This window comes from Ostrinia nubilalis, chromosome 30 (genome assembly GCF_963855985.1).
Source record: "Ostrinia nubilalis chromosome 30, ilOstNubi1.1, whole genome shotgun sequence".
NCBI classification, from domain to species: Eukaryota; Metazoa; Arthropoda; class Insecta; order Lepidoptera; family Crambidae; genus Ostrinia; species Ostrinia nubilalis.
In genome coordinates, this window is record NC_087117.1 from 2,368,880 (window position 1) to 2,391,289 (window position 22,410).

Genomic DNA, 22,410 nt, shown 5'->3' on the forward strand with positions numbered 1-22,410 from the left:
GCGTTGAGTTGAGTCCTCTCCTCCGTTGTGAAGTGTGTGTGTACAATTTCCGAAGTTATTGTGTGATTCAGTGCAATTGTTTTGTTTTTGTGCGACCCGGACGCTTCGATTGTGCTGTTTCTTTGCGATATAGACGCTTGTAGTTTCTTAACAAATAGCATCATGCCTAAACGATGTGTATTTGGATGTCCATACAGTAAGTACCTATCATCAACAGCATCATAATCAATCAATCTCAATCCTAATCCGTCCTTTTAACTGTCAAAGAAGGCCGGCTGGCCCGGTCCGGTTAACCTAGCTTGACACTTCTTTTTGGGACACCCTGTTATGTTACAGTCAAAACACAATGTTCAAAACGACTATTGGACTGATTTTCGCAATCAAAAGTGTTTTTGACCGATTATGAGTTTTGAATAACATAAACACAATAGAGAAAATTGTATAGACAATTTATATACGAAACTAGCATGAAAGCATGGAGTGAGCATTTTAAATGAGATCAGTAATTGTGTGTAACAAATCAATAACAATTTTACTCATACCAATCATGTTAATCAAGACTTTTAAAATTATTACAGATAACTGCGCAAGAATCATAGCTTCAGAACACAATTATTGCCTAGCAGAAAAGAAAGCAACGAAAGAAAAGAAAAGTAAGTTTTTGTATGTTCGTTCGTACGTTTCAGCCGAAAGACGTCCACTGCTGAACAAAGGCCTCCCAAGCATTTCTACAAACAAACAAGGTTTTTGTACGATTTTTATGAAATTACTAGACAAGGGACTCTCTAGAGTACAGAGATCTACCACTTTAGCAACCCCCAATCACTAGGGTAATATTATGGCTGTATTTGTGATACCTAGCTAGAACTGACAGACAAAAATCATAGGTCAAAACATAACAAATATGATGGATTAGTTTTTTTTAAATAAACTTTTTGAAAATAAGTTTAGAATAAGAATATTCATGTTTTCATTCTCATCTTATCAGCCTATAAATGCCCACTGTTGAGTAAAGGTTTTATGATATGGATGCAGTGTATCATCCATGACACAATTCAATTATCATAATATTTATTAAGCCAAGTGCTACTCCAAGCTTTGAGATTTATATTATATTGAGAATGGCAATTTAGTTCTCATTTGTAAATTCGGAAATATGGGACTAAAAAATGTGTGTTTTTTACAGATAATCGTCGGCAGCAGTTGATGCCGTCGCTCCTGTTGAACCAACTAAAAACAACAAGGAGAAAAATCAAGGTCCTGCAGTCGACATTATTACGGTCTCAAAAGAGAAACAAAAATTTTAAAGCTAGACTAGTTGATGCTGAAAAAATTTCTACAGATGTTTTATTACGAAAAGTAACACAGAAAATGACAACCGCTGCAAAAATTTTCACAAAAATGCAATACACTCAGACCAGCAAGAAGCCTTCAGGTCGCAGATTCTCTTTGGAAGAGAAAGTGCTCTCGCTATCTCTGTATAAGAAAAGTCCAAGGAGCTATCCACTTTTAGCGAAATTTTTTACATTACCATCCACGAAGTCTTTAAAAAGGCTTTTAACAAAAATAGAAGTGGAATCAGGATTAAATAAATGCATATTTTCAAAAATCAAAGATACAGTTAAGGAGCTATGTACGGAAGATCGATTATGCAGCCTAATTTTTGACGAAATGTCAATATCCCCCCAAATTCATTACAATGCTGCGAAAGACCAGGTTAGGGGATTTACATTTGATGGAAAAAAAATTGCAGACCATGCATTAGTCTTCATGGTAAAAGGTTTAAAAAAAAATTTCAAGCAACCCATTGCCTATTATTTTGGTAATGCAATCAACAAGAGCCAACTAAAAGATTTATTAATTAATGTAATACAATATGTGCAAGGCACAGGACTGAAAATTGTATGTACAGTGTGTGATCAAAGCACAGTAAATGTAAGTACAATTAATGAACTAATAGAAGACACAAAAAAAAACTATTTAAGAAAGGAAAAAGAATGGAAATACGAAGTGATTGAAATTGGAAAATCAAGAATAATCCCTCTATTTGATGTCCCACATTTGATTAAGGGGCTAAGAAATAACTTGCTCACAAAAGATTTAAAATACTTCGATTTTGAAGAGAAAAACGAAAAATTAATAAAATGGGAATATTACCAAAAAGTTTATGAAGCTGATAAATGCTATGGAGAATTAAAACTTCTACATAAACTCACCGATGAGCACATTTATGTTGAAAAAATTAAGAAAATGAAAGTGAAAGCAGCTACACAAGTGTTCAGTCACAGCGTAGCTGTGGTAGCAGAACACCTCACCGCAAGAGGAGACCTCCCTGAAGAATGCAGAAATGTAATCAAATTTACAAAACTGATCGACAATTTATTTGACTCTTTGAATTCAAATACTTTTAATGTGCCTAATGGCAAAATTTATAAAGGATGTGTTCGCAGGTCTACACCGCACCATGATTTGTGGAATAATGCCATAAAAATTTTAAAAACAGTAACATTTATTAAGAAAATTAAGGACAAAAATAATAAAATCCGTGTGATTGAAACTAAAGCGATACCATCTATCAAAAACTTCATACGCACAATTGAAGGAATGCAACATTTATGGATATTGCTGTCTCGAACTTATTCATTTGATGCTATGCTAACACGAAATTTCAACCAGGACCCACTCGAAAATTTTTTTGGGAACATCAGAAGCTATGGGGCCAGAAATACGGCACCGGACACAATGGCGTTTGAAGGGGCCTTTAAGTCCCTTTTAATTAGTAATTTTAACTCGCCCCATTCACTACATGCTAATTGCGAAAGGGATGATAACAGCTGCCTGCAAAATTTAGATTTTTTTATAAGAGAAAATGTTTCGACTTCTGATATTCCCAGTCCCATTGATGAAGAAGCACCACAATTGTCAGAACATGTAGACGAAATTGTGGTACCTTTCATTAATTTAAGTAGTGATGTTACTGATGCTGGTCAAGGTAATTATGTGTGTGGGTGGGTCCTGGGGAAATGCCTCAAACATATTTCCAAAGGATGCAAAAATTGTAAAAAAGATATGCATGGTGACCCTAATGACAAAACTAATGAATATATTAAAGCCAAAGAGTATAAAAAACATAAAACTTCTTTATTATACCCAGCAAAAAATGTGGAAAAATGTTTTGTACAAATTCAACATGTAGTGTCAGACATATTAAAAAAAGATGTACCGAAAAATAAACTAAAAGAAAAAATCAAAATGTTTACAGACATATTTGTTGATTTCCCTTTCAATTGTGAAACTCATAAAAATATATTAAAACCTTATTTTGAGAATACAATAATAAATGTTCTTTTATATAGCTGGTGCCGTTCAATTAACCGGATTTTGTCAGGCAAAACCACATATCATGGTGATGATGAAACAAAGGTAGCAGCACAAGCTTATAGAGATAAACATAAGTGTAGAAAATAAATGTTATCCAGTAAGTAAAATATTGTTTATTTTTCCTATACTACTATTCTGGAAACATGCTATTTATTTATTTGTTTTCTAAGTATTACCGTATTTTCGTAAATATATAATGAGAAAGAAAATAGGCTTAGTCAAATGTATCTTTTAATAGCAAGTAATCTAAAAATAGCATGTTTCATTTCTCATAAGGTTGCCAAAGTACTAAAAGATGTATAGAGTACAGGGAGGGAGGATCAAAAAGTACCTTTTTATCAATTAGAAGACTAGATACTATAAATACACATGAAGAGTACAGGGACAGAATGATCCAGTCACTTTTTATAAATTCTAATAACTTCCGATTTATAAAAAGTGACTGATCATTCTTTCCCTGTACTCTTCATATGTATTTATAGTATCTAGCTAGATAGATACATAGCTATAGATATAGCTATACGTAGCTAAAGATTACAGATGGCGTTAATAGATGGCGCTATCAACTGACATTAGCGGTCTACAACAAAATCTGTGAGAGGGCTCTCTATTCCCAATGTATTACTTTGCTCTGTGATGCTAACTTTTTTTATCGTATGTCAAGAAGATTTAGCCTTGGGAAATGGGGTTTGAACAAGAGTGGTGTCTTTAGACATACTCTCTAATCTGTGGTCTTTTTAGTCTGTGGTGTTATAGTGACTCCTTGGTGGTTAGATGCGTCATGTTGGCAATATTGAAAATTATTATAAAATGCAATACATCTCTAATCCATAACTGTGCAATACATGTTGATTGTCTGTTTGTTGTTATTTACGAGTTCACGATCTTTAATTATTTTTCTTTGTATGGTTATTCATATTATAATCTATTTAAATTAAACCAAATGAAACAGGGACAATTTATGCGAAATCATGGATTAAGTTTTCCATGGTTTACAGAAAAAGTTGACCATGTACTACGTACTAGTCTTAAGCCCGGCTTTTGCTCGCGAGGATTTATTTTTTACATGCATTAACTCTTCAGGAATTTTAATTATTATTATTAAACTGTGGTGAACTGGTTTCATATTGCATAAATGGAGGTTCCAATCTAACTTAATTATACCTAAACGAAATAAAAAAAAATATTTTATTTTATATTATTTTATTTTACTTCAGCGGGATTCAAACCTGGAACTTATAATTTTGCAATAAATGCTTATTTATTCTTACTTATTTTCAGAGTGTAAAATTGCTTGCCTTTACCACCACATCGAGACAAGATAATCTAATTAACACAAAATGCCAATAAATTATTTGATTTTTAAAAACTTTCATCTACTTACAAACTTACTTTATGTTTTTGTTATCTCAAAGCTGATTAAGGCTGGCATCAGCGTGGCCAGATTATGATGCGCGCCGTGATATTTAAGCTTTTGTCATGCCATTTTATCGATTAGACGCGATAAAACCATACATTTGTCATCTGAATCATATCGACCGATCTAACCCGACAGAAAACCAAAGTCGATGTAAACCGAACGAGAGTCGGTCGAATGAGGACGCTGACTGCTGCTGACCTTCACCATGTTGTTTTCCTCATAAATATTAAGGATTCTGACTAAAGCCTTTTACATGCCTTTTCTGTCTGACCGTAATTTTTTTTACCTTTAGTACAGAATGGTTATTTCAATCGCCATCTCTCTTTTTTCTCCCTCTTTTGAGGGGCATGATGATGGTTTTTTTTTGTCTTTCGCATACAACCTAAAAATAGCACGTGTCTGTATCACAATGCGTTAAGGTCTACAATCGCATGATCGTGATGACTCAAACAGTATGTACGAGTGAATAACCGTCCTTGGGCTCGTTCATGTATAACACGCGTCACGTGTTTGTGTTATTATTTTAAGAAGTATGATTTTTTCACAACTATGTATTATCAATGTTAAGGTGAAAGTGCGCTGATTACCTAAGGTTTCGGGGGATCTTTCTGTGATTATGATATTTAGTGACTCTGACACATAGTACCTGTATTAGTGGCAAGGCAAGAGATTTTAAACCTCCTCCCCTCCCCCTCTAAATCTCCCCCTCCCCCTAAACCACCTTTTATGATGCACCCACTCCCTCCCCCCTAAATCTCCCCCCACTCCCCTTAGTACACCCCCTTATGAAGCATCCCCCCCTCTCCCTTCCTTTAGACCGCACATGATTATTTTGCAGCGCCACTCGCCAGCAGTTCTTTTTTTCAAGCGTAGGTAGTTTATGATCTTTCAACTGATGTAGGGTAGTTTAAGGAACTTCCTGGTTCTCCTGGATGCTCCTACGTCTCTGTGATCGAACCACGGATTTGCGGTTGGCTGCATCTGCGGTTGCGGTATGCGATCAGCCTAGGACAGTCTTACAACTCAATCAGTCAGTCTTCCACATCTCAGTCAGAAAAACATGAAAGACCGGTCAACCGGTCAAAGTTTGATAACAAACAGCTGATTTTGACATGTTTACCACAATCAGCTGTTATTGACAGCGCAGTGTTGGCAACATTTAAAAAATGGATTGAATGAATGATCAATGTGTAAGATGGACGTCATCTCTTAGCCCCGGGTAAAATTTATACAACTTTTTAGTATTTTTAACATGTTTCACAATTACACGTAATACGCATTGTAATAAACGGACACGTGCGTGCGCACGTACGGTATAGAACGAATTTTTGGGATGAAAGTCTGTAGGGTTGTCACTTAATTTTTTACCTACCCTTCAGTTTAATTTATTACAAATAAATATATTCTATTCTATTCTATTCTATTCTATTCTATTCTACGTGCTTGCGAGCGAGTAAAGGCAAATATCTACAATTCTTAATTTTTATACAATCCAAGATTAGGGCTTAGGGCAAGAAAAAAAAAACAATTAGGTTGATTTGGGAAAACTTTTTTCACATGCCGCGCTGCAATGCAATGAAAACAACTTTTATTTAACTGTTTAATAATACCTACTACACTGCAGGGAGGGACCACAATGAGAACAGAAAACTTAAAAAGATATTGAATCAAACACAGATCTTTGATTGTAACTGCTTTTTTGTTTGCAACTTGCGAGCAACTCGTTGACAACCCTGACTCGTAGAACGAATGAGCGTGCGTGGATAACGACAACGCTCACACGGCGAGCGAGCGAGCGGGTAAAATACGCCCATCGCTTGTGATCGCTTTTCGCGCATTTTGCTTGCGCGTGCTCGCTCGCTATACATACAGTAGCGACTTCTCTTTCACTCAGAGACGCCAAACGGACAATAACATAAAATTGTGCAATCAATCAAATACCTAAGATGGCGACTCCCTCAAATGGAAGTGGTAATTTAGTTGAGGAATTTGAAGAATCATTTCAGGTATGTTTTTATTCGAATTAATAGTAGTTTTCCGATGAGAAATTCGTAAATCATTCATAACCTCAACGCGAAAAAGAATGTTTGTATTATTGACAACTGTCAAAATTGTATACCAACATTCCGAAATGAATCCGGACCGTGGCTGAGTGGCCGGCGTTGCTACAATCGAAGCTGCATAGGCTAAAAAATAATCCTAGTTCGCATAATGTCATACAATTCGGTGTGTACGTGACCTAAATTAGCTTATGTAGCTTCAAGTGTACTTCGATTCGTGTGAAGGGATTTTTGTTGAAAGCATTGCGAGCGCATCTCATTCAAGTCGGCCATTTTACTGATAATGTTTTCACTTAATTACGAATAGATTATCGCGTGGTTTTTAACTCGAATTTCCGAAATTTGGACAATATTTCGTGACGAATAATATCGTGAATGGCGTCTAAAGTGGCGAAGTGTCGTTTGAAATACTGTACGAGTGGTGGACAAGTGATGAAATAGTGTTGATTTTGGACATCGTGTGTTGATAAAAAAGACATGTCCGTGGTTAGTGATGAAGCTGGGACCTCGGCGGGTGGTGTGGCCATTCAGGTGTTCCGGCCGACATGGGAGGAATTCAAGGATTTCAACAATTACATCCAGTATATGGAGTCGAAGGGAGCTCACAAGGCAGGCCTGGCTAAAGTGATCCCTCCGCCGGAGTGGGTGCCTCGTAAGTCGGGCTATGACTTGGACGCCCTAAACGTGACGATACCCTCGCCAATTTGCCAGGTGGTGACTGGAAAACAAGGTTTGTTCCAACAGATCAATATTCAGAAAAAAGCCATGACTGTGAAGCAATTTGCTGTGATGGCCAACTCTGCGAAATACTGCACTCCTCGACACAGTAGCTATGATGATCTTGAGAGGAAGTACTGGAAAAATGTAACCTACGTTGCTCCGATATACGGTGCCGATGTCAACGGCAGCATCACTGATCCAGATGTCAAAGAATGGAACATAAACCATTTGGGAACGATACTCGATTTTGTCAACTCAGATTACGGAATAGAAATTGACGGTGTAAACACAGCTTATTTGTACTTTGGCATGTGGAAAACAACATTCGCTTGGCACACCGAAGACATGGATTTGTACTCAATAAATTATCTACACTTTGGTGAACCCAAAACATGGTATGCAATCCCACCGGAACACGGAAAACGGTTTGAAAGAATCGCTTCTGGATTTTTCCCGACTTCTGCGAAAACCTGTCAAGCTTTCCTACGACACAAGATGACATTGATCTCACCACAGATTCTGAAACAATATTCAGTTCCAGTCAATAAAATCACTCAAGAGGCTGGTGAGATTATGATCACATTCCCGTTTGGCTACCATGCAGGTTTCAATCATGGCTTCAACTGTGCGGAGTCGACAAACTTTGCAGCTCCACGATGGGTGGAATACGGAAAGAGGGCAACTCAATGTACTTGCAGCAATGACATGGTTAAAATATCGATGGATACATTTGTGAAAAGGTTCCAGCCAGATCGCTACGAACTGTGGCTGAAAGGCCAAGACATCGGCTGTCATCCGGAACAGCCTGAGAAAATGGTACCCGCACCACATCCTTCAGGCCAAGACATTTTGTGCAACAAAAACAACACGGAACTCCCAGAATCATTTATAGAAGCTGAAGTTGAGAATTCAAAGAAAAAGAAACGTCACCCGCTTCATCTGAAGAGAGCAATGGCCAGTAAAAGCATATCTGAAGGTGCGATTGCTGTGTCCATTTTAGGTCACGATGTTATGGATGACGATGAGATGACAATGGCTGAAGGAGACCTGGATATGATGACCTCAATGAAGCGACCGATGATGCCAATGGACCCTGATGACACACAGCTGGATGCTCTTGAAGACATCTGGCTGAAAGGAGATGAGATGGACCCATCTGAAGCTCAATTGCCTGACGTTGGATATATGGACTCTGACAAAGATTCTGATTACGAAGAACCAAAGAGTAAAAAGATGTCAAAACCCAGAAGAAAGACGAAAGAGAGTATCAAGAAAGAAGGCAAAGTCAAATCAGAAGATGGGAAGGTCAAAACGGAGGATGAAATCTCTGAAGATAAAGACAAAAAGAAATCTCCATCGAAAGCTAGTCAGAAACCCAAACAGAAGGGAGTGAAGAAAGTGAAGACAAAGAAATTGTCAGATGAACAGCTTGACGATATGGCCTCTGCGGTCTCGAACTGGGAGTCTCCGCCGCATGTCGAAGGGTTAAGTCCAAACGCAGTCGCGAAGACAGACGGCAGTGATCCGCTGGAAACAAGCCAGGCTAAACCAAATACCTCTACTGAATCAAATACGACGCAGGGAACACCTGAAGTAAAGACTGAAGTGAAGAAAGAGCGCAAAAAGCGGAAACCCGCCGTGAAATCTGACGCAGAAAAGAAGGAAAAACCGCCGAAGAAAGAGCGCGTTAAGAAGGAGCCCAAAGTAAAGAGCGACGTACCAAAAGAAAAGAAGCCGAGGAAACCGCGAACGCCTAAAAAGCATCCCAACTTCGAATACAACTCACCGGTAGAACCAGTAATGTCAAGGCAATCCAAAATGTACTCTACTACACAGAAAATAACCGCTACAACAGTCTCCCCGCCTACATCTACCGTCACTTCTTCAATACTCAAACAGTTGACGCCGCTGCAAACACCGCCTAAAGTTCTTTACTCAAATGCAACATCAAATGCCAAAACAGTTCAACCAAAGTCCTACGACTACGACACAAAACCATACACGAGTAGAGTGCTAGATTCAAGTATACGGGTTCCAGCTGTAATTCCACCTTTGAATAAAGACCCTAGTGCCTTCCAAGGGGAATTCCACAAGTTTATGTCGAACAAACAGAATGTTTTGCCCGTGTCACCGCCGTTAGGGCAAGTCAGACGGCAAGCTAAGAAGCCTTCGCCTCCCAAAACCGTCGCACAGCCTGCTCAGCCCGCTAATCCGCAGGAATGGCCCATGCCAGTGGGCCAGTACAATGACAGCATATTCCTTGACTCCCCACTCGACTATCGGACGTATGCACCTCTGCAGACAGCGCAAAGGCACCCAAATCCTGAACCGGCCAGGTCTTGGAGACCAGAGGACGCCTACTACCAACAACATCATCAGCAACAGTCCTTCCAAAATATGCACAACATCTTCAATCAAATCAACACAAACGATGACTACTACAGAAGTCCGTACCAATCCCCGTGGTATTCGTACCAGAAATAATCAGTATTGTAATAGTTACTCAATAAGTAATTTAAATCCGTTCGATATTTCTTATTAAAGACTATAAATATTGCTTAATGATGTAAATTGATTACAAGATTTAGTTTAATTTATTGTACAAAATAATTAAATTACAGAGTTTAGTTCACAATTCTTTATTACAGTGTTAATTGCAAACACTAATGAATATAGTCATCTATTATCAGGCTGTGGGGATTTACATCCATCGCCTATTCATATTCATAAATCCATAAAAACTATAATAAAATCACAGAAAGTAATTTTTTACACTACCAATAATTTAAAAGTACCTAATAGAGTCTAGAAAATGTAACACTAAAGTTTTTTCTATTTATCAAACTATATGTTTGTGATTTGATTATTTGCACTTATTTTTAGGGTGTGATTTTAAGCAATAACCGTTTAACTTATTTTAAATTGTGTTGGTAAATTAAAAAACGATACAAAATAATAAATGTTGATTGAAAAATGTTTACGATTGTTAAAGTGAACTATTATAAATAGGTAGATTTAATGGGATCTTTATTCATTAATTTCAATATAAAAAATCCGCTTTGTGAATGGATTGTAAATTATTATTTGTGTATCATCATTACACTTAAGTTACGAATGATGTGAAAAGTGATTTGGTTAAGTTACATGGCAGAATGTTTAACTAGCGGCCGCCCGCGACTTCGTACGCGTGGATCCCGTTTTACTCCCTTAAGGGTTGAATTTTGCAAAATTCTGTCTTAGTGAGCACCTACGTTCTAAAAGGAACCCCCATGCAAAATTTGAGATTCCTAGCACTTGTAGTTTCTGAAATTTCGTGATGAGTGAAGTGAGTCAGTAATTTCGTATGAACCTTTAAAATTATAAATTAAAAAATGTCTATGTTAATCACTAAAAAAAAATAGAATTCTAATGGTGAAAGAATTTTTCAAAACCGGTCCAATAGTTTTCGAGTTTATTTATTACAAACATACAAATATTTTACGTAATCTCTTCTATATTTTGGATTGTCAACCAAATCACTTTCCACATCATTTAATCATGCTCTTAGCCATTTTATCGACTGATTGAATACCTAATTTAGTATAAAAATCACATTTAAGTATAGTTCTACTTAGTTTAATGTAGCAGCTTTACCATAGTATAAGTGTTGTACACAATTTTGGGTGTCCTAAGTATTAGTTTTAGGCTCCCTGCAGACTACAGATTTAATCGGCCGATAGTTATGTCAGTCAGGCTGTTGATCAGTCTGAACAAGTACGGAAGTGCGCACATTACACCGATTTGGTATCGGCCGATTCTTCATACAAGTTTGAAACTGACCAGACTGATTAAAAAATCTGTAGCCTGTGGCGAGTCTTAAAATTTGATTTATTATTTCAACACGATTCTATTGGCTTGTCTGCCGTATCCGTGATTTTGGTTCTATCCCTTTCGCTCTTAAGCAGTCGTGGCTTGTGCAACAAGGACAGATATAGCCGAAAATACGGAGATGGTAGGCTTGAAAATGAGTACTTTACACTTGTTTGAAATTAATAGTTATTTTCATCATAAGTGTGGAATTAATTACAAAATAATTATATTCAGAATTGAGATTTTATTGTATTGGTCTAGAAGTGGGCTATTAAATTTAAAATAACGTACCTATTCAAGTGTTTTCCAGAAATATGTGAAGGCATTTTGGTTGTTAAGTATAATATAAAGCTTGTAAAAAGTGAATTTCTTAGTCATAAATGTATTAAGACTCTTAACCATGTGAACTATTGTATATAAGATTAGAATTATATTAAATAGCTAATTTAGAGGTAATTTACGAGGGTAGTCTAACTTTACTGAACTTCTAGACAAAATAACGTCACTTCAAAATTTGATTCGCTTGCAAGTCAAAAAGCCAATTTAAAGATGGAGCTATTAAATGTGACTTTTTATGGGTTTTGTACATTTGTACCGAAAAATGGCGCTTGTCGACTACTTGTTTCACTATTTGATTTGTAACTGTAACATAAAGCCATAAGGTTCGAAGTTTGAGACCTGTAATTTGGCGTTAAATTGTCGACTTATGGCCAGCTCCACACGTTGGTTAACGCCACTCGCCCAACGTGTGGTTCTAGAAAATAGCTGGTCCCAACGTATACGTGTGGAATCGGATTAAGGCTGAGTTGCATCATCTAACTTTTTTGCCATAACTTAAAAGATTTTTTTTTAATCTGTTTTTATTTAGGGACTTTTGTTTGAAAACATGTCAGTCCCATGGAGTCTTAACCTACGCTTACATTAACATTCACTATTTAGAAAGAAATTTAATCCTGCGAAACCATATCCACCACAAATCTTGCAGCTTTGCTTGTTGGGTTAGCTAAAATATTAAGAAAACCTCCTACATCGTACGCGTTGATGTGAAACTTTCGCAGGATTAAATCTCTTTCCTTTTTAAATTTCACACACTCTACTAGGATGTGTTGAACATCCTCCACCTTATCACAAATATTACAATTTGGAGAGTTAACTTTCTTCATCATAAAAGCGAACTTAACTTAAAAGATAAACGGCGTTGTTTTTTTGTATGGAATTTGAAAGATTTTTGATGTTTGTTAAAGTAATATGGTGCAATCCAGCCTAAGAAAACACCCCGCAGGCTACAGACTTTTATTCCGATAGTTTGGTTGTGGTTGGCTTCGAATTTGTACAGAGATCGGCCGATACCAAATCGGTGTAATGTGCGCACTTTCATACATCTCCATACTGATTAACAGCCCGACCCAACTATCGGCCAACTAAAAATCGGTGGTCTGCGCCTAGGCTAAATCTAAATGTACCTACTTTGAGTGATGTTATTTTAATTCATATATTACCACGACTTGTTCTTCTACTATAGCTCGATGTTTGAAGCCTCATCATCATTATCATCATCATCACACGTTCAATTGGTTAAGAGTGCAAAATGTTCAATGTAGAATAATTAATAGTATTTAAAACCTGTTTTAAATGGAATTCTGTCAATAAAAGTATGGTAAATTATTTGCGCTTTTCAATTTATCAATCCTGTAGATATCCTGAATCACGCTAACACAACAACAGTCTACATTCTTGTTGCAAAATAGCTACATACAAACGCAACCAATAACCAGATTTAATAGGCACACACTTAGATTAATAAGCTTGATTAATCTAAGGGCACACATAACAAAAAAACTTTTTGACAATACCATAAATCATCACGTAAAAGTGATTTCGCTACTTGAACTTTTATCTACTCCTACACTACACAATAGAACTAAACAATAACCTATTTTTAATTACCAAATAAGTAATAAACACTACAAAAAAATTTTGACCATTAGGCGATTATCACACTGCACCGCGCTCCGCCGCGGTACGCGGGACGACTAGGGTTGCCAGGCGTCCGGATAAAGCCGGACATAGTTAGGCTTTTTGATTGCGTGTCCGGCCATAATAACCGATGTCCGGCCTGTCCGGCTTTTGTTAGGCTTTTTATTTGGCTGCCGCGCCAGGCGAAAGTCGAGCCACAGAATAAGGCACGCACGCATCAGGACGTTAGGCAACGGATGATGATAGTACTCACTCGTGAGCTCACTAATTGGACGCATCACATGCGTCGCATGTCCGGCTTTTAGGGTAAAATGTCCGGCCAAATGAAGCACATAGTCCGGCTTTTGTGTTTTTGGACCTGGCAACCCTAGGGACGACAGATTTAATCATTGTATGCAAGTACCTCAGTTTGTATAGAAAACACGCGCGGCACAACACACTGACAACTTGTTTGCGCGCGGGATTGTTCATATGTCGGCACGCGGCGGAGCGCGGTGCAGTGTGATAATCGCCTTAATCTTCAACAAAGCGAAATTCACTACTACGATAGTCTAGCCTTGCCTCCCTAGACAAGTGGCAACTGTGGCTGCCCGTCGCACAGTCTTGGGGTCATTGGACGAAATTCTATATGCTCGGCGACCGGACTTTAGGACCTACTGCCCACCCCCAGGCATGCCTGAACGTGCTGACGAAGCAGGAAGCGTCTCCGAGCGTGGAGAAGGAGGAGGTGAAGGTGGAAGTGGAGCGGTTCATCGACCTGGCCAGGCAGATGGAGGCGTTCTTCCTTCAGAAGAGGTGAGTTTTGTGAGGGAACTTTAATGGCTTCGTCAAATAAAGAGTAGGTACCTACCTAGCGTTACGTTATAGCATGACTAACATTGAGCAGGTTGGTTTTAGTGTCACGCGGACCGTCCAGTGCGGATCCGCTCCGCACAGTCGATCTGTATAAACTTCAAGGGAGCGTTTTAGAGTAATACGGTCCGCAGGAACCGCTCGCTCCCTAGTAGTTGATGCAGATCGACTGTGCGACTGAGCCTTAAACGGGTATTTCGCCAAAAATGGTCAATTTTGCCTAATTTCCTTGGTACGAAATATTTTTTTGTTTTTAACTATTTTTAGGTTCCCATTGCATTAAGTAGAAAAAACTAAGCTAATATATCTAAAAGGGGTGTCATAATTCGTTTTAGAAACAAAGTTATAAGGTCATGAATTTTTGGTAGCCAAGGAAATTATTATAAATATTTTTTTCTCTGAATTTTCTTCTGTAATTTGCTTTTTTTTGTTCGACCCATTTTTGTGTACCTTCGCAAGCCAACATACCAATTAATATTGTATCATTACGACCTTTTTACACAACTAAGGAAGATAAATGCAGTCGATTGAGTTTAGAGTTAAAAACAAGTTGTTCTATATCTATTCTGATACCCATTTCTTAAAATGACAATTTTAAACTTATTCCAATAAAGAAATACTAAAAATTTTACTTAATGCCGAATTAAAAATGGTCTTTCATAATTTCCTAGGCCATTTTATGCCACGGAAAACAAGGAAATTAGGGCCACAGAAATTAGATTTATGCCTAAAAGACACCACAGACAAAAACCTATTTACCCTATGCATTTACTATTTAAATCATGGGTTTACCCCTACAGACACTACATCTGTGTAAATAAACAATAAAATTAATCCATTGTTTAGCTGCAAAAAGCCGTCCAAAGAAATTGACTTTTTAGTAAACAAAAACCCAAGGAGGGACCTACTTATGCAATTTGTCGCGAAACTGGTCAACGAAGTACTGTCCTGCCTCGATGGCCTTTTGGGACGAAATGGCCGAGTGTAACGGTGCAGTGCATTACATTCTAAGTTCTTTCGTTTCGTTACTACAAGGGTCGAAATGAAGACCCCGGGAAATTATATTTTTGACTCGGACAAGAACTTAACTTCACTTTATTTACTTCCTTTAAGTATTTGACATTTAATGTTTTTATTTTCCGATAGCCAAACGTTTCTCAAATATAAAGAGAGTGCTATTAGAATGAAATTACGCTTCAATTTGTTATAGTGTGCCTTCATTTTGGCAAACAACAGTAATGGACATAACAAGGAAATTAGAAAAACGACTTTTGATTAAGTTTTTCTACGCTATTATTTGTAGTATCTGCTATTGTAATAGCAAAAACAAATAAAACTTTTGATGAACTTTCCCAGAAAAATAGTTTTATACGTATAGATATAAAAAAAACATGTGTTCGCCTGCCTGGACACAGAAAATTTACTGTTTCGGCGAAATACCCAAAGGTCGCTTATTCTTATTAGTCGCACACAAAGCAAATAACACAAGCAAAATGGGTTAGAATCCCAGGCCCAGCTACGGAATCTTAGGAGATTGACGCCCGTATTCACAAACGATGCTTGCTTAAATGAAGCAGCAAATTGAAGGTACAGCGTTGAATAGAGCTCTTTGATTGGTTCGTGTGTCACGTTGTGCGTCTACGCGCACTGTGAGACCTCATAGTAATGTTTGTGAATACGGGCGTGATACTCGGGTCTAAAGTTGAAGGCAGCCGCCACTCTTTTACGCATCGAATACACTTCATTGTGACTTATAATCTGGCTCGAAGGACCATATTTTGGCCCAATAGTTGCAGAGATAAAAAAATAGAAAAATCAGCAGAAACTATAAAAAATAAACGATTGTTTTTCCTCTTCCTTTCTCCAACGACCAGGTTCCTATTGTCTGCCATGAAGCCAGAACTCCTGGTGAAGGAGGACAACAACGAGCTGAAGTGTGAACTGCAGAGGAAGGAGGAACTCCTGAGGAGGCACTACGACAAGATCAGCCAGTGGCAGAACTTGCTAGCTGATTTACAGGTGAGGTTACTCTGTGAGGTTTTACTTTTACGAGACTAAGTATTCCCACCTGTCGTTCCCACCGCTGCAACTCCTGTGTAGCTATCTACAGCTTGACCCAGTGGCGGCGTGGCACCCGGGGCGATCACCCCCCCCCCCCCCCCCCCCGTCACAAGTCCTATGGCACCCCCTGGTACCTCAGGATTTTGGGGTTACCTACCGATTCGAAGATTGAAAGACAACACACCCCCCCGTATCATGACATAGACCGCAGATTTGCCATGCAGATGCGCCAGTGAGTACTAATCTATGCGACTTGTGTCACCCCCTGATGCTTGGCACCCGGGGCGGATTGCCCCCACCACCGCCCTCCCCTTACGCCGCTACTGGCTTGACCGCCAATAAAAACCCAACCAGTGATGCTCACTTTAGTCCCGGGGAAAAGTTGAACTGTCATTGGACCCGCAACGAAAGTTTCGACTTCCCTCCAGTGCAAATGTGACCGTTTAAGTATCTTTTCTTTGTGAGGTTATTAAGTTAGTTTTCCTGTTAACCCCTCGCATTAAACTATGAGTTCACCACAATTGTCCAGCGGCGCGGTCAGGTTCCTCGGATCTCGAGTCGGTCGGTAGTCCTCCATGGACTGCTCCATGACATGCTGTGAGTGAATGTAATTTTAAACAAAATGTGGAGTGGAAATCATTGTGGGAGCCATATTATTATGGTCACTTAAGGATCAAGGCAGTGGCGGATTTACAGATTTGCCGCCCGTAGGAAATCGAGTAAGCGTACTCTGAGATCTACTGCCCCTAGGCCGCGGCCTATGTAGCTTATTGACAAATCCAGAACTGGATCAAGGGGGGCCCTTATCATCTGGCGAAAAGTCTTTAGAGCAGACGGGGGCCCCCTCGGTCGCGAGAAAGGGGCCTGGTCTCGACTCTCGATTATGAACATGTTTTGGTGGTAAGATGTATTTCTAAACCGAATGTCTATTGCAGGGCCACACAGTGTACAACAAGTGCCAACAGCAGCCGGCGCAGCAGAGCGTACAGCAGGCCGCCTCCCCCGCCCCCCGCCAGCCGCCTAGTGTCCAAGCTGTGCAGGTGAGTCATAGGTTTGATGCTCAGCCGGGTCACAGGCGCGCATACTGCAATACTTCGGACATGTCTCAAGGCGGGATGACAACTCCATAGAATGACTGGTCGTCCAAGGAAAAGTCGAAGGAACTCGATCGCGTGGCAGTTCACCAATGCGCTAGACCGACCAAGTGAAATCCGCAGTGGGAGACGGCGTATGTGACTGCACCACCAGACAGTCTGCCAATAGAGAGAGATGGAGAGAGATCGTGCGGAGAGTTGTATCCGCTCTACAACCGATGTGAACAACGCCTCAACATGACCACGACCGCTATGCCAAGAGCGTAACGAATAAGATGAAGAAGGGTAACGTACACAGCAAGTGCTAACAGCAGCCGTCATAGCAACAGCAGCAATCCAGCCGCCTAGCGTCCAAGCTGTGCAGGTGGGTTACAGGTTTAACACTCGGCAGGGTCACACACAGTGCACAGCAGGTGCTATAGCAGATGACGGAGCAGCAACAGCTGCCAAACGATGAAGCTGTGCATAGGTTCGATACCCGGCAGGATCACAGTCAAAAGCCCTTCCTGACTCATAACAAAGTTAAAGAAGCTTTGTACCTGACGTATAAAAGACTACGGCACTGCTGATTAGGCTCCCTAGACCGTAACCCGTCTGGCCAGTGTGGGGAGTGTAGTGTAGGTATGTATAAATAATCCTTTATTTGCCTCTGGAAAATAAGCTTTGTTCCTGCAGTAGCAACTACTCGACCTGCTGATAAAATTCATACGTTATTGTCGAAAAAGTCACTTTTTTTTAAATAATATTAGCAAATTACTATAACAATCCCGTTAATTCTTCGTAGTACTAAATACCAGTATGCTTGTGTTACGAGTGGGTTCACCACTTTAGTCGAGCAGGGGCGGGGATCGAAATTCGAAACCTTCACCGTTCTATCGTCGCAATCTTTCTATCAAAAGTAAAAAAATCATCATTAAGGCTGAGTTGCACCACCTAATTTTGACCGTAACTTTTACGATAACCGGTGTTTTTGTATGTAGTTGGACGGAATTTTTGACGTTTGTCAAAGTAAAAGTAAGATGGTGCAACCCAGCCTTAGCCATTTCATTTGTCATTTGACTTTGTACCCTATCACACTAGCTCTAAAACAAGTAACCGTGCCATTCAACTTTGCACCCTATTTCACTGGCATTAAAGTCACAACTTCTCCTTAGGCGCAGCAGATGGCAGCGGCGGCAGCGGCGCAGCAAGCAGCATTGCAGCAACAGGCGGCCTTACAGCAGCAACAGGTACCGCGCCCGCCGCACCCCCCCGCGTATCCCGCGGCCGGCCCGCGCCGGTAGGGACGTAAGGGGCCGTAGTTAGGGGGCGTTGGGGGGCAATTTGGTAGACTGATGCAGGGCCGTAGTTAGGGGGCGTTGGGGGGCAAAAGACGTGTTGACACCACCAATCAATTGACGTACTTTTTAAAACTGTCAAAACGAAACTCTCCCATAGATTTTGTATGGCACTACAAGCAAGTGACGTCACTATTTTGTCAACTCAAATAAACTACTTTTTTCAATTACAATGCGACCAAAAATAGTCATTTACAGGTACCTAATTTAAAATTAAGAAATTATTAATTAAATTCTTTAGAAAAGTTGAGATTTCGAATTATTGGGGAATGGTGTCAAATTGTCTATTTGGTAGTCGTGACGTATGCAGGGCCGTAGTTAGGGGGCGTTGGGGAACATTAAGGGGGAAATAACTGAATCTGATTGGTTATTCAAAACACGTCTTTGGTGAAAACCAGGCCTGAGACAAGACACGCGCGGGATTTTCCATGTTAATACAAACTTAGCAATGATGATTGAACTTTAAAACCAATACAATTTAAGGCAGATTTTTCAATCATCGGATATTTTTTCTATAAAAAAATAAAATTGTCATTTCGACATAGTCACAGATTAAATCTGTGGACATTGTATTTCCCACGCAGAAACTGTTAATAGGCCAATTTTTTTTTTTAGATAAACGTTATTCGATGGTTGAAAAATCAGGTCTTAAAATCTCATCCACGAATACAAAAACTTGTGGGGAATTTAATAACTAAAATCTCGTATGTATAGCCCGACCAGGAACATAAAAACCCTCGCCATGTTGCGGAAAACTAATGATACTAATTTCTTTTAATGGCAACAGTAACTGAAAACTTCATTGATATGTCACCTTGCATGTCAGTCTATTGCTGTCAAAGTGTAAACAAACTTTATTTTAAATGTGCGCAATTGATTTTGTGAATTAAATTGCTAAAATCTTTTTATAGTCGTGAAAGAAAAGTGGTTCACAATGTGTTCAAGTATTTGTCGAAGAGAAATACTAAGGGTTCGAACAATATTTTCATTGAATAATGTTTCCGACAAAGGTTGTCAAATTGACTGACATGTTTATCGTATAGTACAGTCCACTATGAAAATTAGCTATGGTTTGTTTCAACTACCTATTTTAAAATTTTTTGTCACTTTCTAAGTGTTGAATTTTATGGAATTGGGAAACAACTACCGAGTTTGATGCGTTCATGAGCAGACATTGCAGTTGAATATTCAAGTTCTGAATTTGATTATTCATTATTAATAAAATAAATCCTACTAGCTCGATTGATGGTTTCATTTAATTTATTTAAACCAGGTTACCTATAATAATATTTTTTCGTTAATTTATGAAAATATCAAATTAGCCCGTAATCCTGAATCCTGATACATAAAGTTAGCCAATTAATTTAACACAGGTACGACTGTACTCAGTGTTGCACTATCAAATGCAATTGTCGCGCCTCTATGCCAGGGTTTTTATGTTCCTGGTCAGGCTATACTATGTACCTGCAAATACAATGTTTAAAATTATTGAAAAAACCTTCATAACATTAAAATGTTGATGTTGAATATTTAAAAACGAAAAAGTATTCACATAGATGTATGTATTTATCTATAAGTACCATTTACATTAAAGAAACCCATCTATTTTTTAAGAAATTTACCAGTTGAATGTTATTAAAAAAGTATTTTATTGAATAGTTTAAAAATGTTAAAGTATAGTACTAAATCTGCCAAAAGCTTTCATGTTGAGATATAAAATACTAATTTTGATGAACTTTTGAATATTAAAAATTGTCCAGAAGGCATAGTTTAACATTTTTGTTAAATAATAAGACACTTGCGTAAAAAATATCTATTTTTGTACCCAACTATTTCAACTAACGGAAAACTACGTGTGATTTTTCAAATGTTAGAAGATAAAGTTTTTATTTAGTTTGACATTTTAACTGATTATTAACAAAAACATGTCAAAATAAATTAGAAAACAATTGAATTAATCGCCCTTAAGTAGAATATACCTAATTTTAAGCTATTATTTTGTAAGATTGCATCTTTAATTTAAGTTATTTTGTTCTGTTCCTAGCAAATATAATTTCTTTAAACCCATATTTTTGTTTTATTTATTTACCTATTTATTACCCTAGATTGGGCCTAGATGCTTTCATTTTGTATTGCACCAAGGTATGTATGATTTATTTATTCCCATTTATTTTTAAGTTCAACTTAATTTATTTTTAATTGCTTATTCTAAAGTAGTTATTTTCGTAGTTACAACGAATGCTCGCTTGCTTATTTATTGTATGAAATCAATCAGATATTGACGAAATTACCCGCGTCTTAGGAAACTGGCAATTTTTCTATCAAATGAAGTGGAAATAATTTAGCGAAAGGGCTAAATCAATATTTTATTATGTTTTAGAGATATATTACAAAAACGCACCTATCTTTAGCCCACCACCCCAAAATGGTCTGATGCACACCTCAGAAACGTCAGATTGTACTATGCTCTGTGACATAATAATAATATGTCAATGTTACCCCTCCCGTGCCGGTCCCATACCTTAGACACTGACTCGGTTAAGCGCTAACCTATAACATACAAAATTGCCAGTATCTTTTGGCGCGGACTACAAACCGTTACCTAAGAGCTATCCTATCGTTTCGCCTTCCCTTAGATGCAGAACAGCCTGGCGCAAGGCATGTTCCTTGCGGGAGGCCGGGGCGCGTACGCCGGGGCCCCGCTTCAGGGGCCCCTGGCTTATCTGGAGAAGACCGCTACCAATATAGGTGAGTAATGTTATTAATATGATATTATGGGACTCCTAAGGGTCACCCAAAGAAGCCATTCCTTGATTACGCGTAAAATTAAACTACTTTTGCTAGTTTTGATTTTTTGACCCACATTTCAGTAACCTAACTAGTTTGTAGGTAGTCTCCCTCCCACCTAGGGTTGCCAGGTCCTTACAACAAAAGCCGGACTCGGTTCCTAATTTGGCTGGACATCAGGCCTCCGAATCGGACCTAGTGAAAATCGCGGGAAGCCCTTGGATGGAGTCAGCAGGACCAGTCCTTCTGGAAATCCTTTGTCTAGTGAACCTTTTTTGATTGAAACAAACTACGAAAGTTTTAAAAAGTAATAAATAGGAGCAATTGATTTCTTACTGTGTTAATTTCCAGACATGGTGGGCTTGGGGGATGGACGCAGGTGACGCGGTCGCGGGAGGGGCAGGGGCAGGGGCCGCGGCAGAGGCCGAGGTGAGTGGTAATGTTATTATAATCCAAACACAAGTATCGGAGCAATTAACTATAGCCACGGATCTACGATTTTTTCTAAGGGGGCGTCCATTAATTACGTGAGACTTTTAGGGGGGGGGATTCCACAACAAACAGAGTAAATCCTCCGTCTGCATTTGTGAACACAGGCCCAGTTTTTAGAAAATAGCCAAAATTGTCTCACGTAATTAATGGACGCCCCCTAACCGGGCAAAATTTTATTATGGCGTTATCTCCCAGTTGCGTTGCGAAACATTTTGTTTTTCACAAAGCTCCCCCTTTTTTTTCATTTGTCCTGCTAAGGCTGGAGCAGGCTAGGCGCCCCGATTTGCCCCCTAGATCCGTGCCTAATGGAGAAATTCTTGAGTGACGAACATGGACCGGAAAACGCAATGTCAAGGTTGCGGAAAGCACCTGAATGCAAG

General features: G+C 38.9%; 2 protein-coding genes and 1 long non-coding RNA gene across 3 annotated transcripts; all 3 read left to right on the forward strand.

Annotated features, from left to right (window-relative positions):
• The first annotated feature begins 570 nt into the window (after positions 1-570).
• Positions 571-3,488, forward strand: LOC135085848 (uncharacterized). The gene is made up of 2 exons (XR_010260233.1): positions 571-653; positions 1,187-3,488. It is a non-coding gene; the product is annotated as an uncharacterized LOC135085848 (long non-coding RNA).
• Positions 3,489-6,617: 3,129 nt separating this feature from the next.
• Positions 6,618-20,818, forward strand: LOC135086010 (mediator of RNA polymerase II transcription subunit 28). The gene is made up of 5 exons (XM_063980789.1): positions 6,618-6,807; positions 14,078-14,202; positions 16,134-16,278; positions 17,256-17,360; positions 18,569-20,818. Exons 1-5 carry the CDS (start codon positions 6,748-6,750, stop codon positions 18,695-18,697), a joined length of 564 nt encoding a protein of 187 aa, XP_063836859.1. The 5' UTR covers positions 6,618-6,747; the 3' UTR covers positions 18,698-20,818.
• LOC135086008 (probable lysine-specific demethylase 4B) lies at positions 6,952-12,112 on the forward strand. Its single transcript, XM_063980788.1, has one exon. It carries the CDS (start codon positions 7,339-7,341, stop codon positions 10,063-10,065), a length of 2,727 nt encoding a protein of 908 aa, XP_063836858.1. The 5' UTR covers positions 6,952-7,338; the 3' UTR covers positions 10,066-12,112.
• Positions 20,819-22,410: the final 1,592 nt, after the last annotated feature.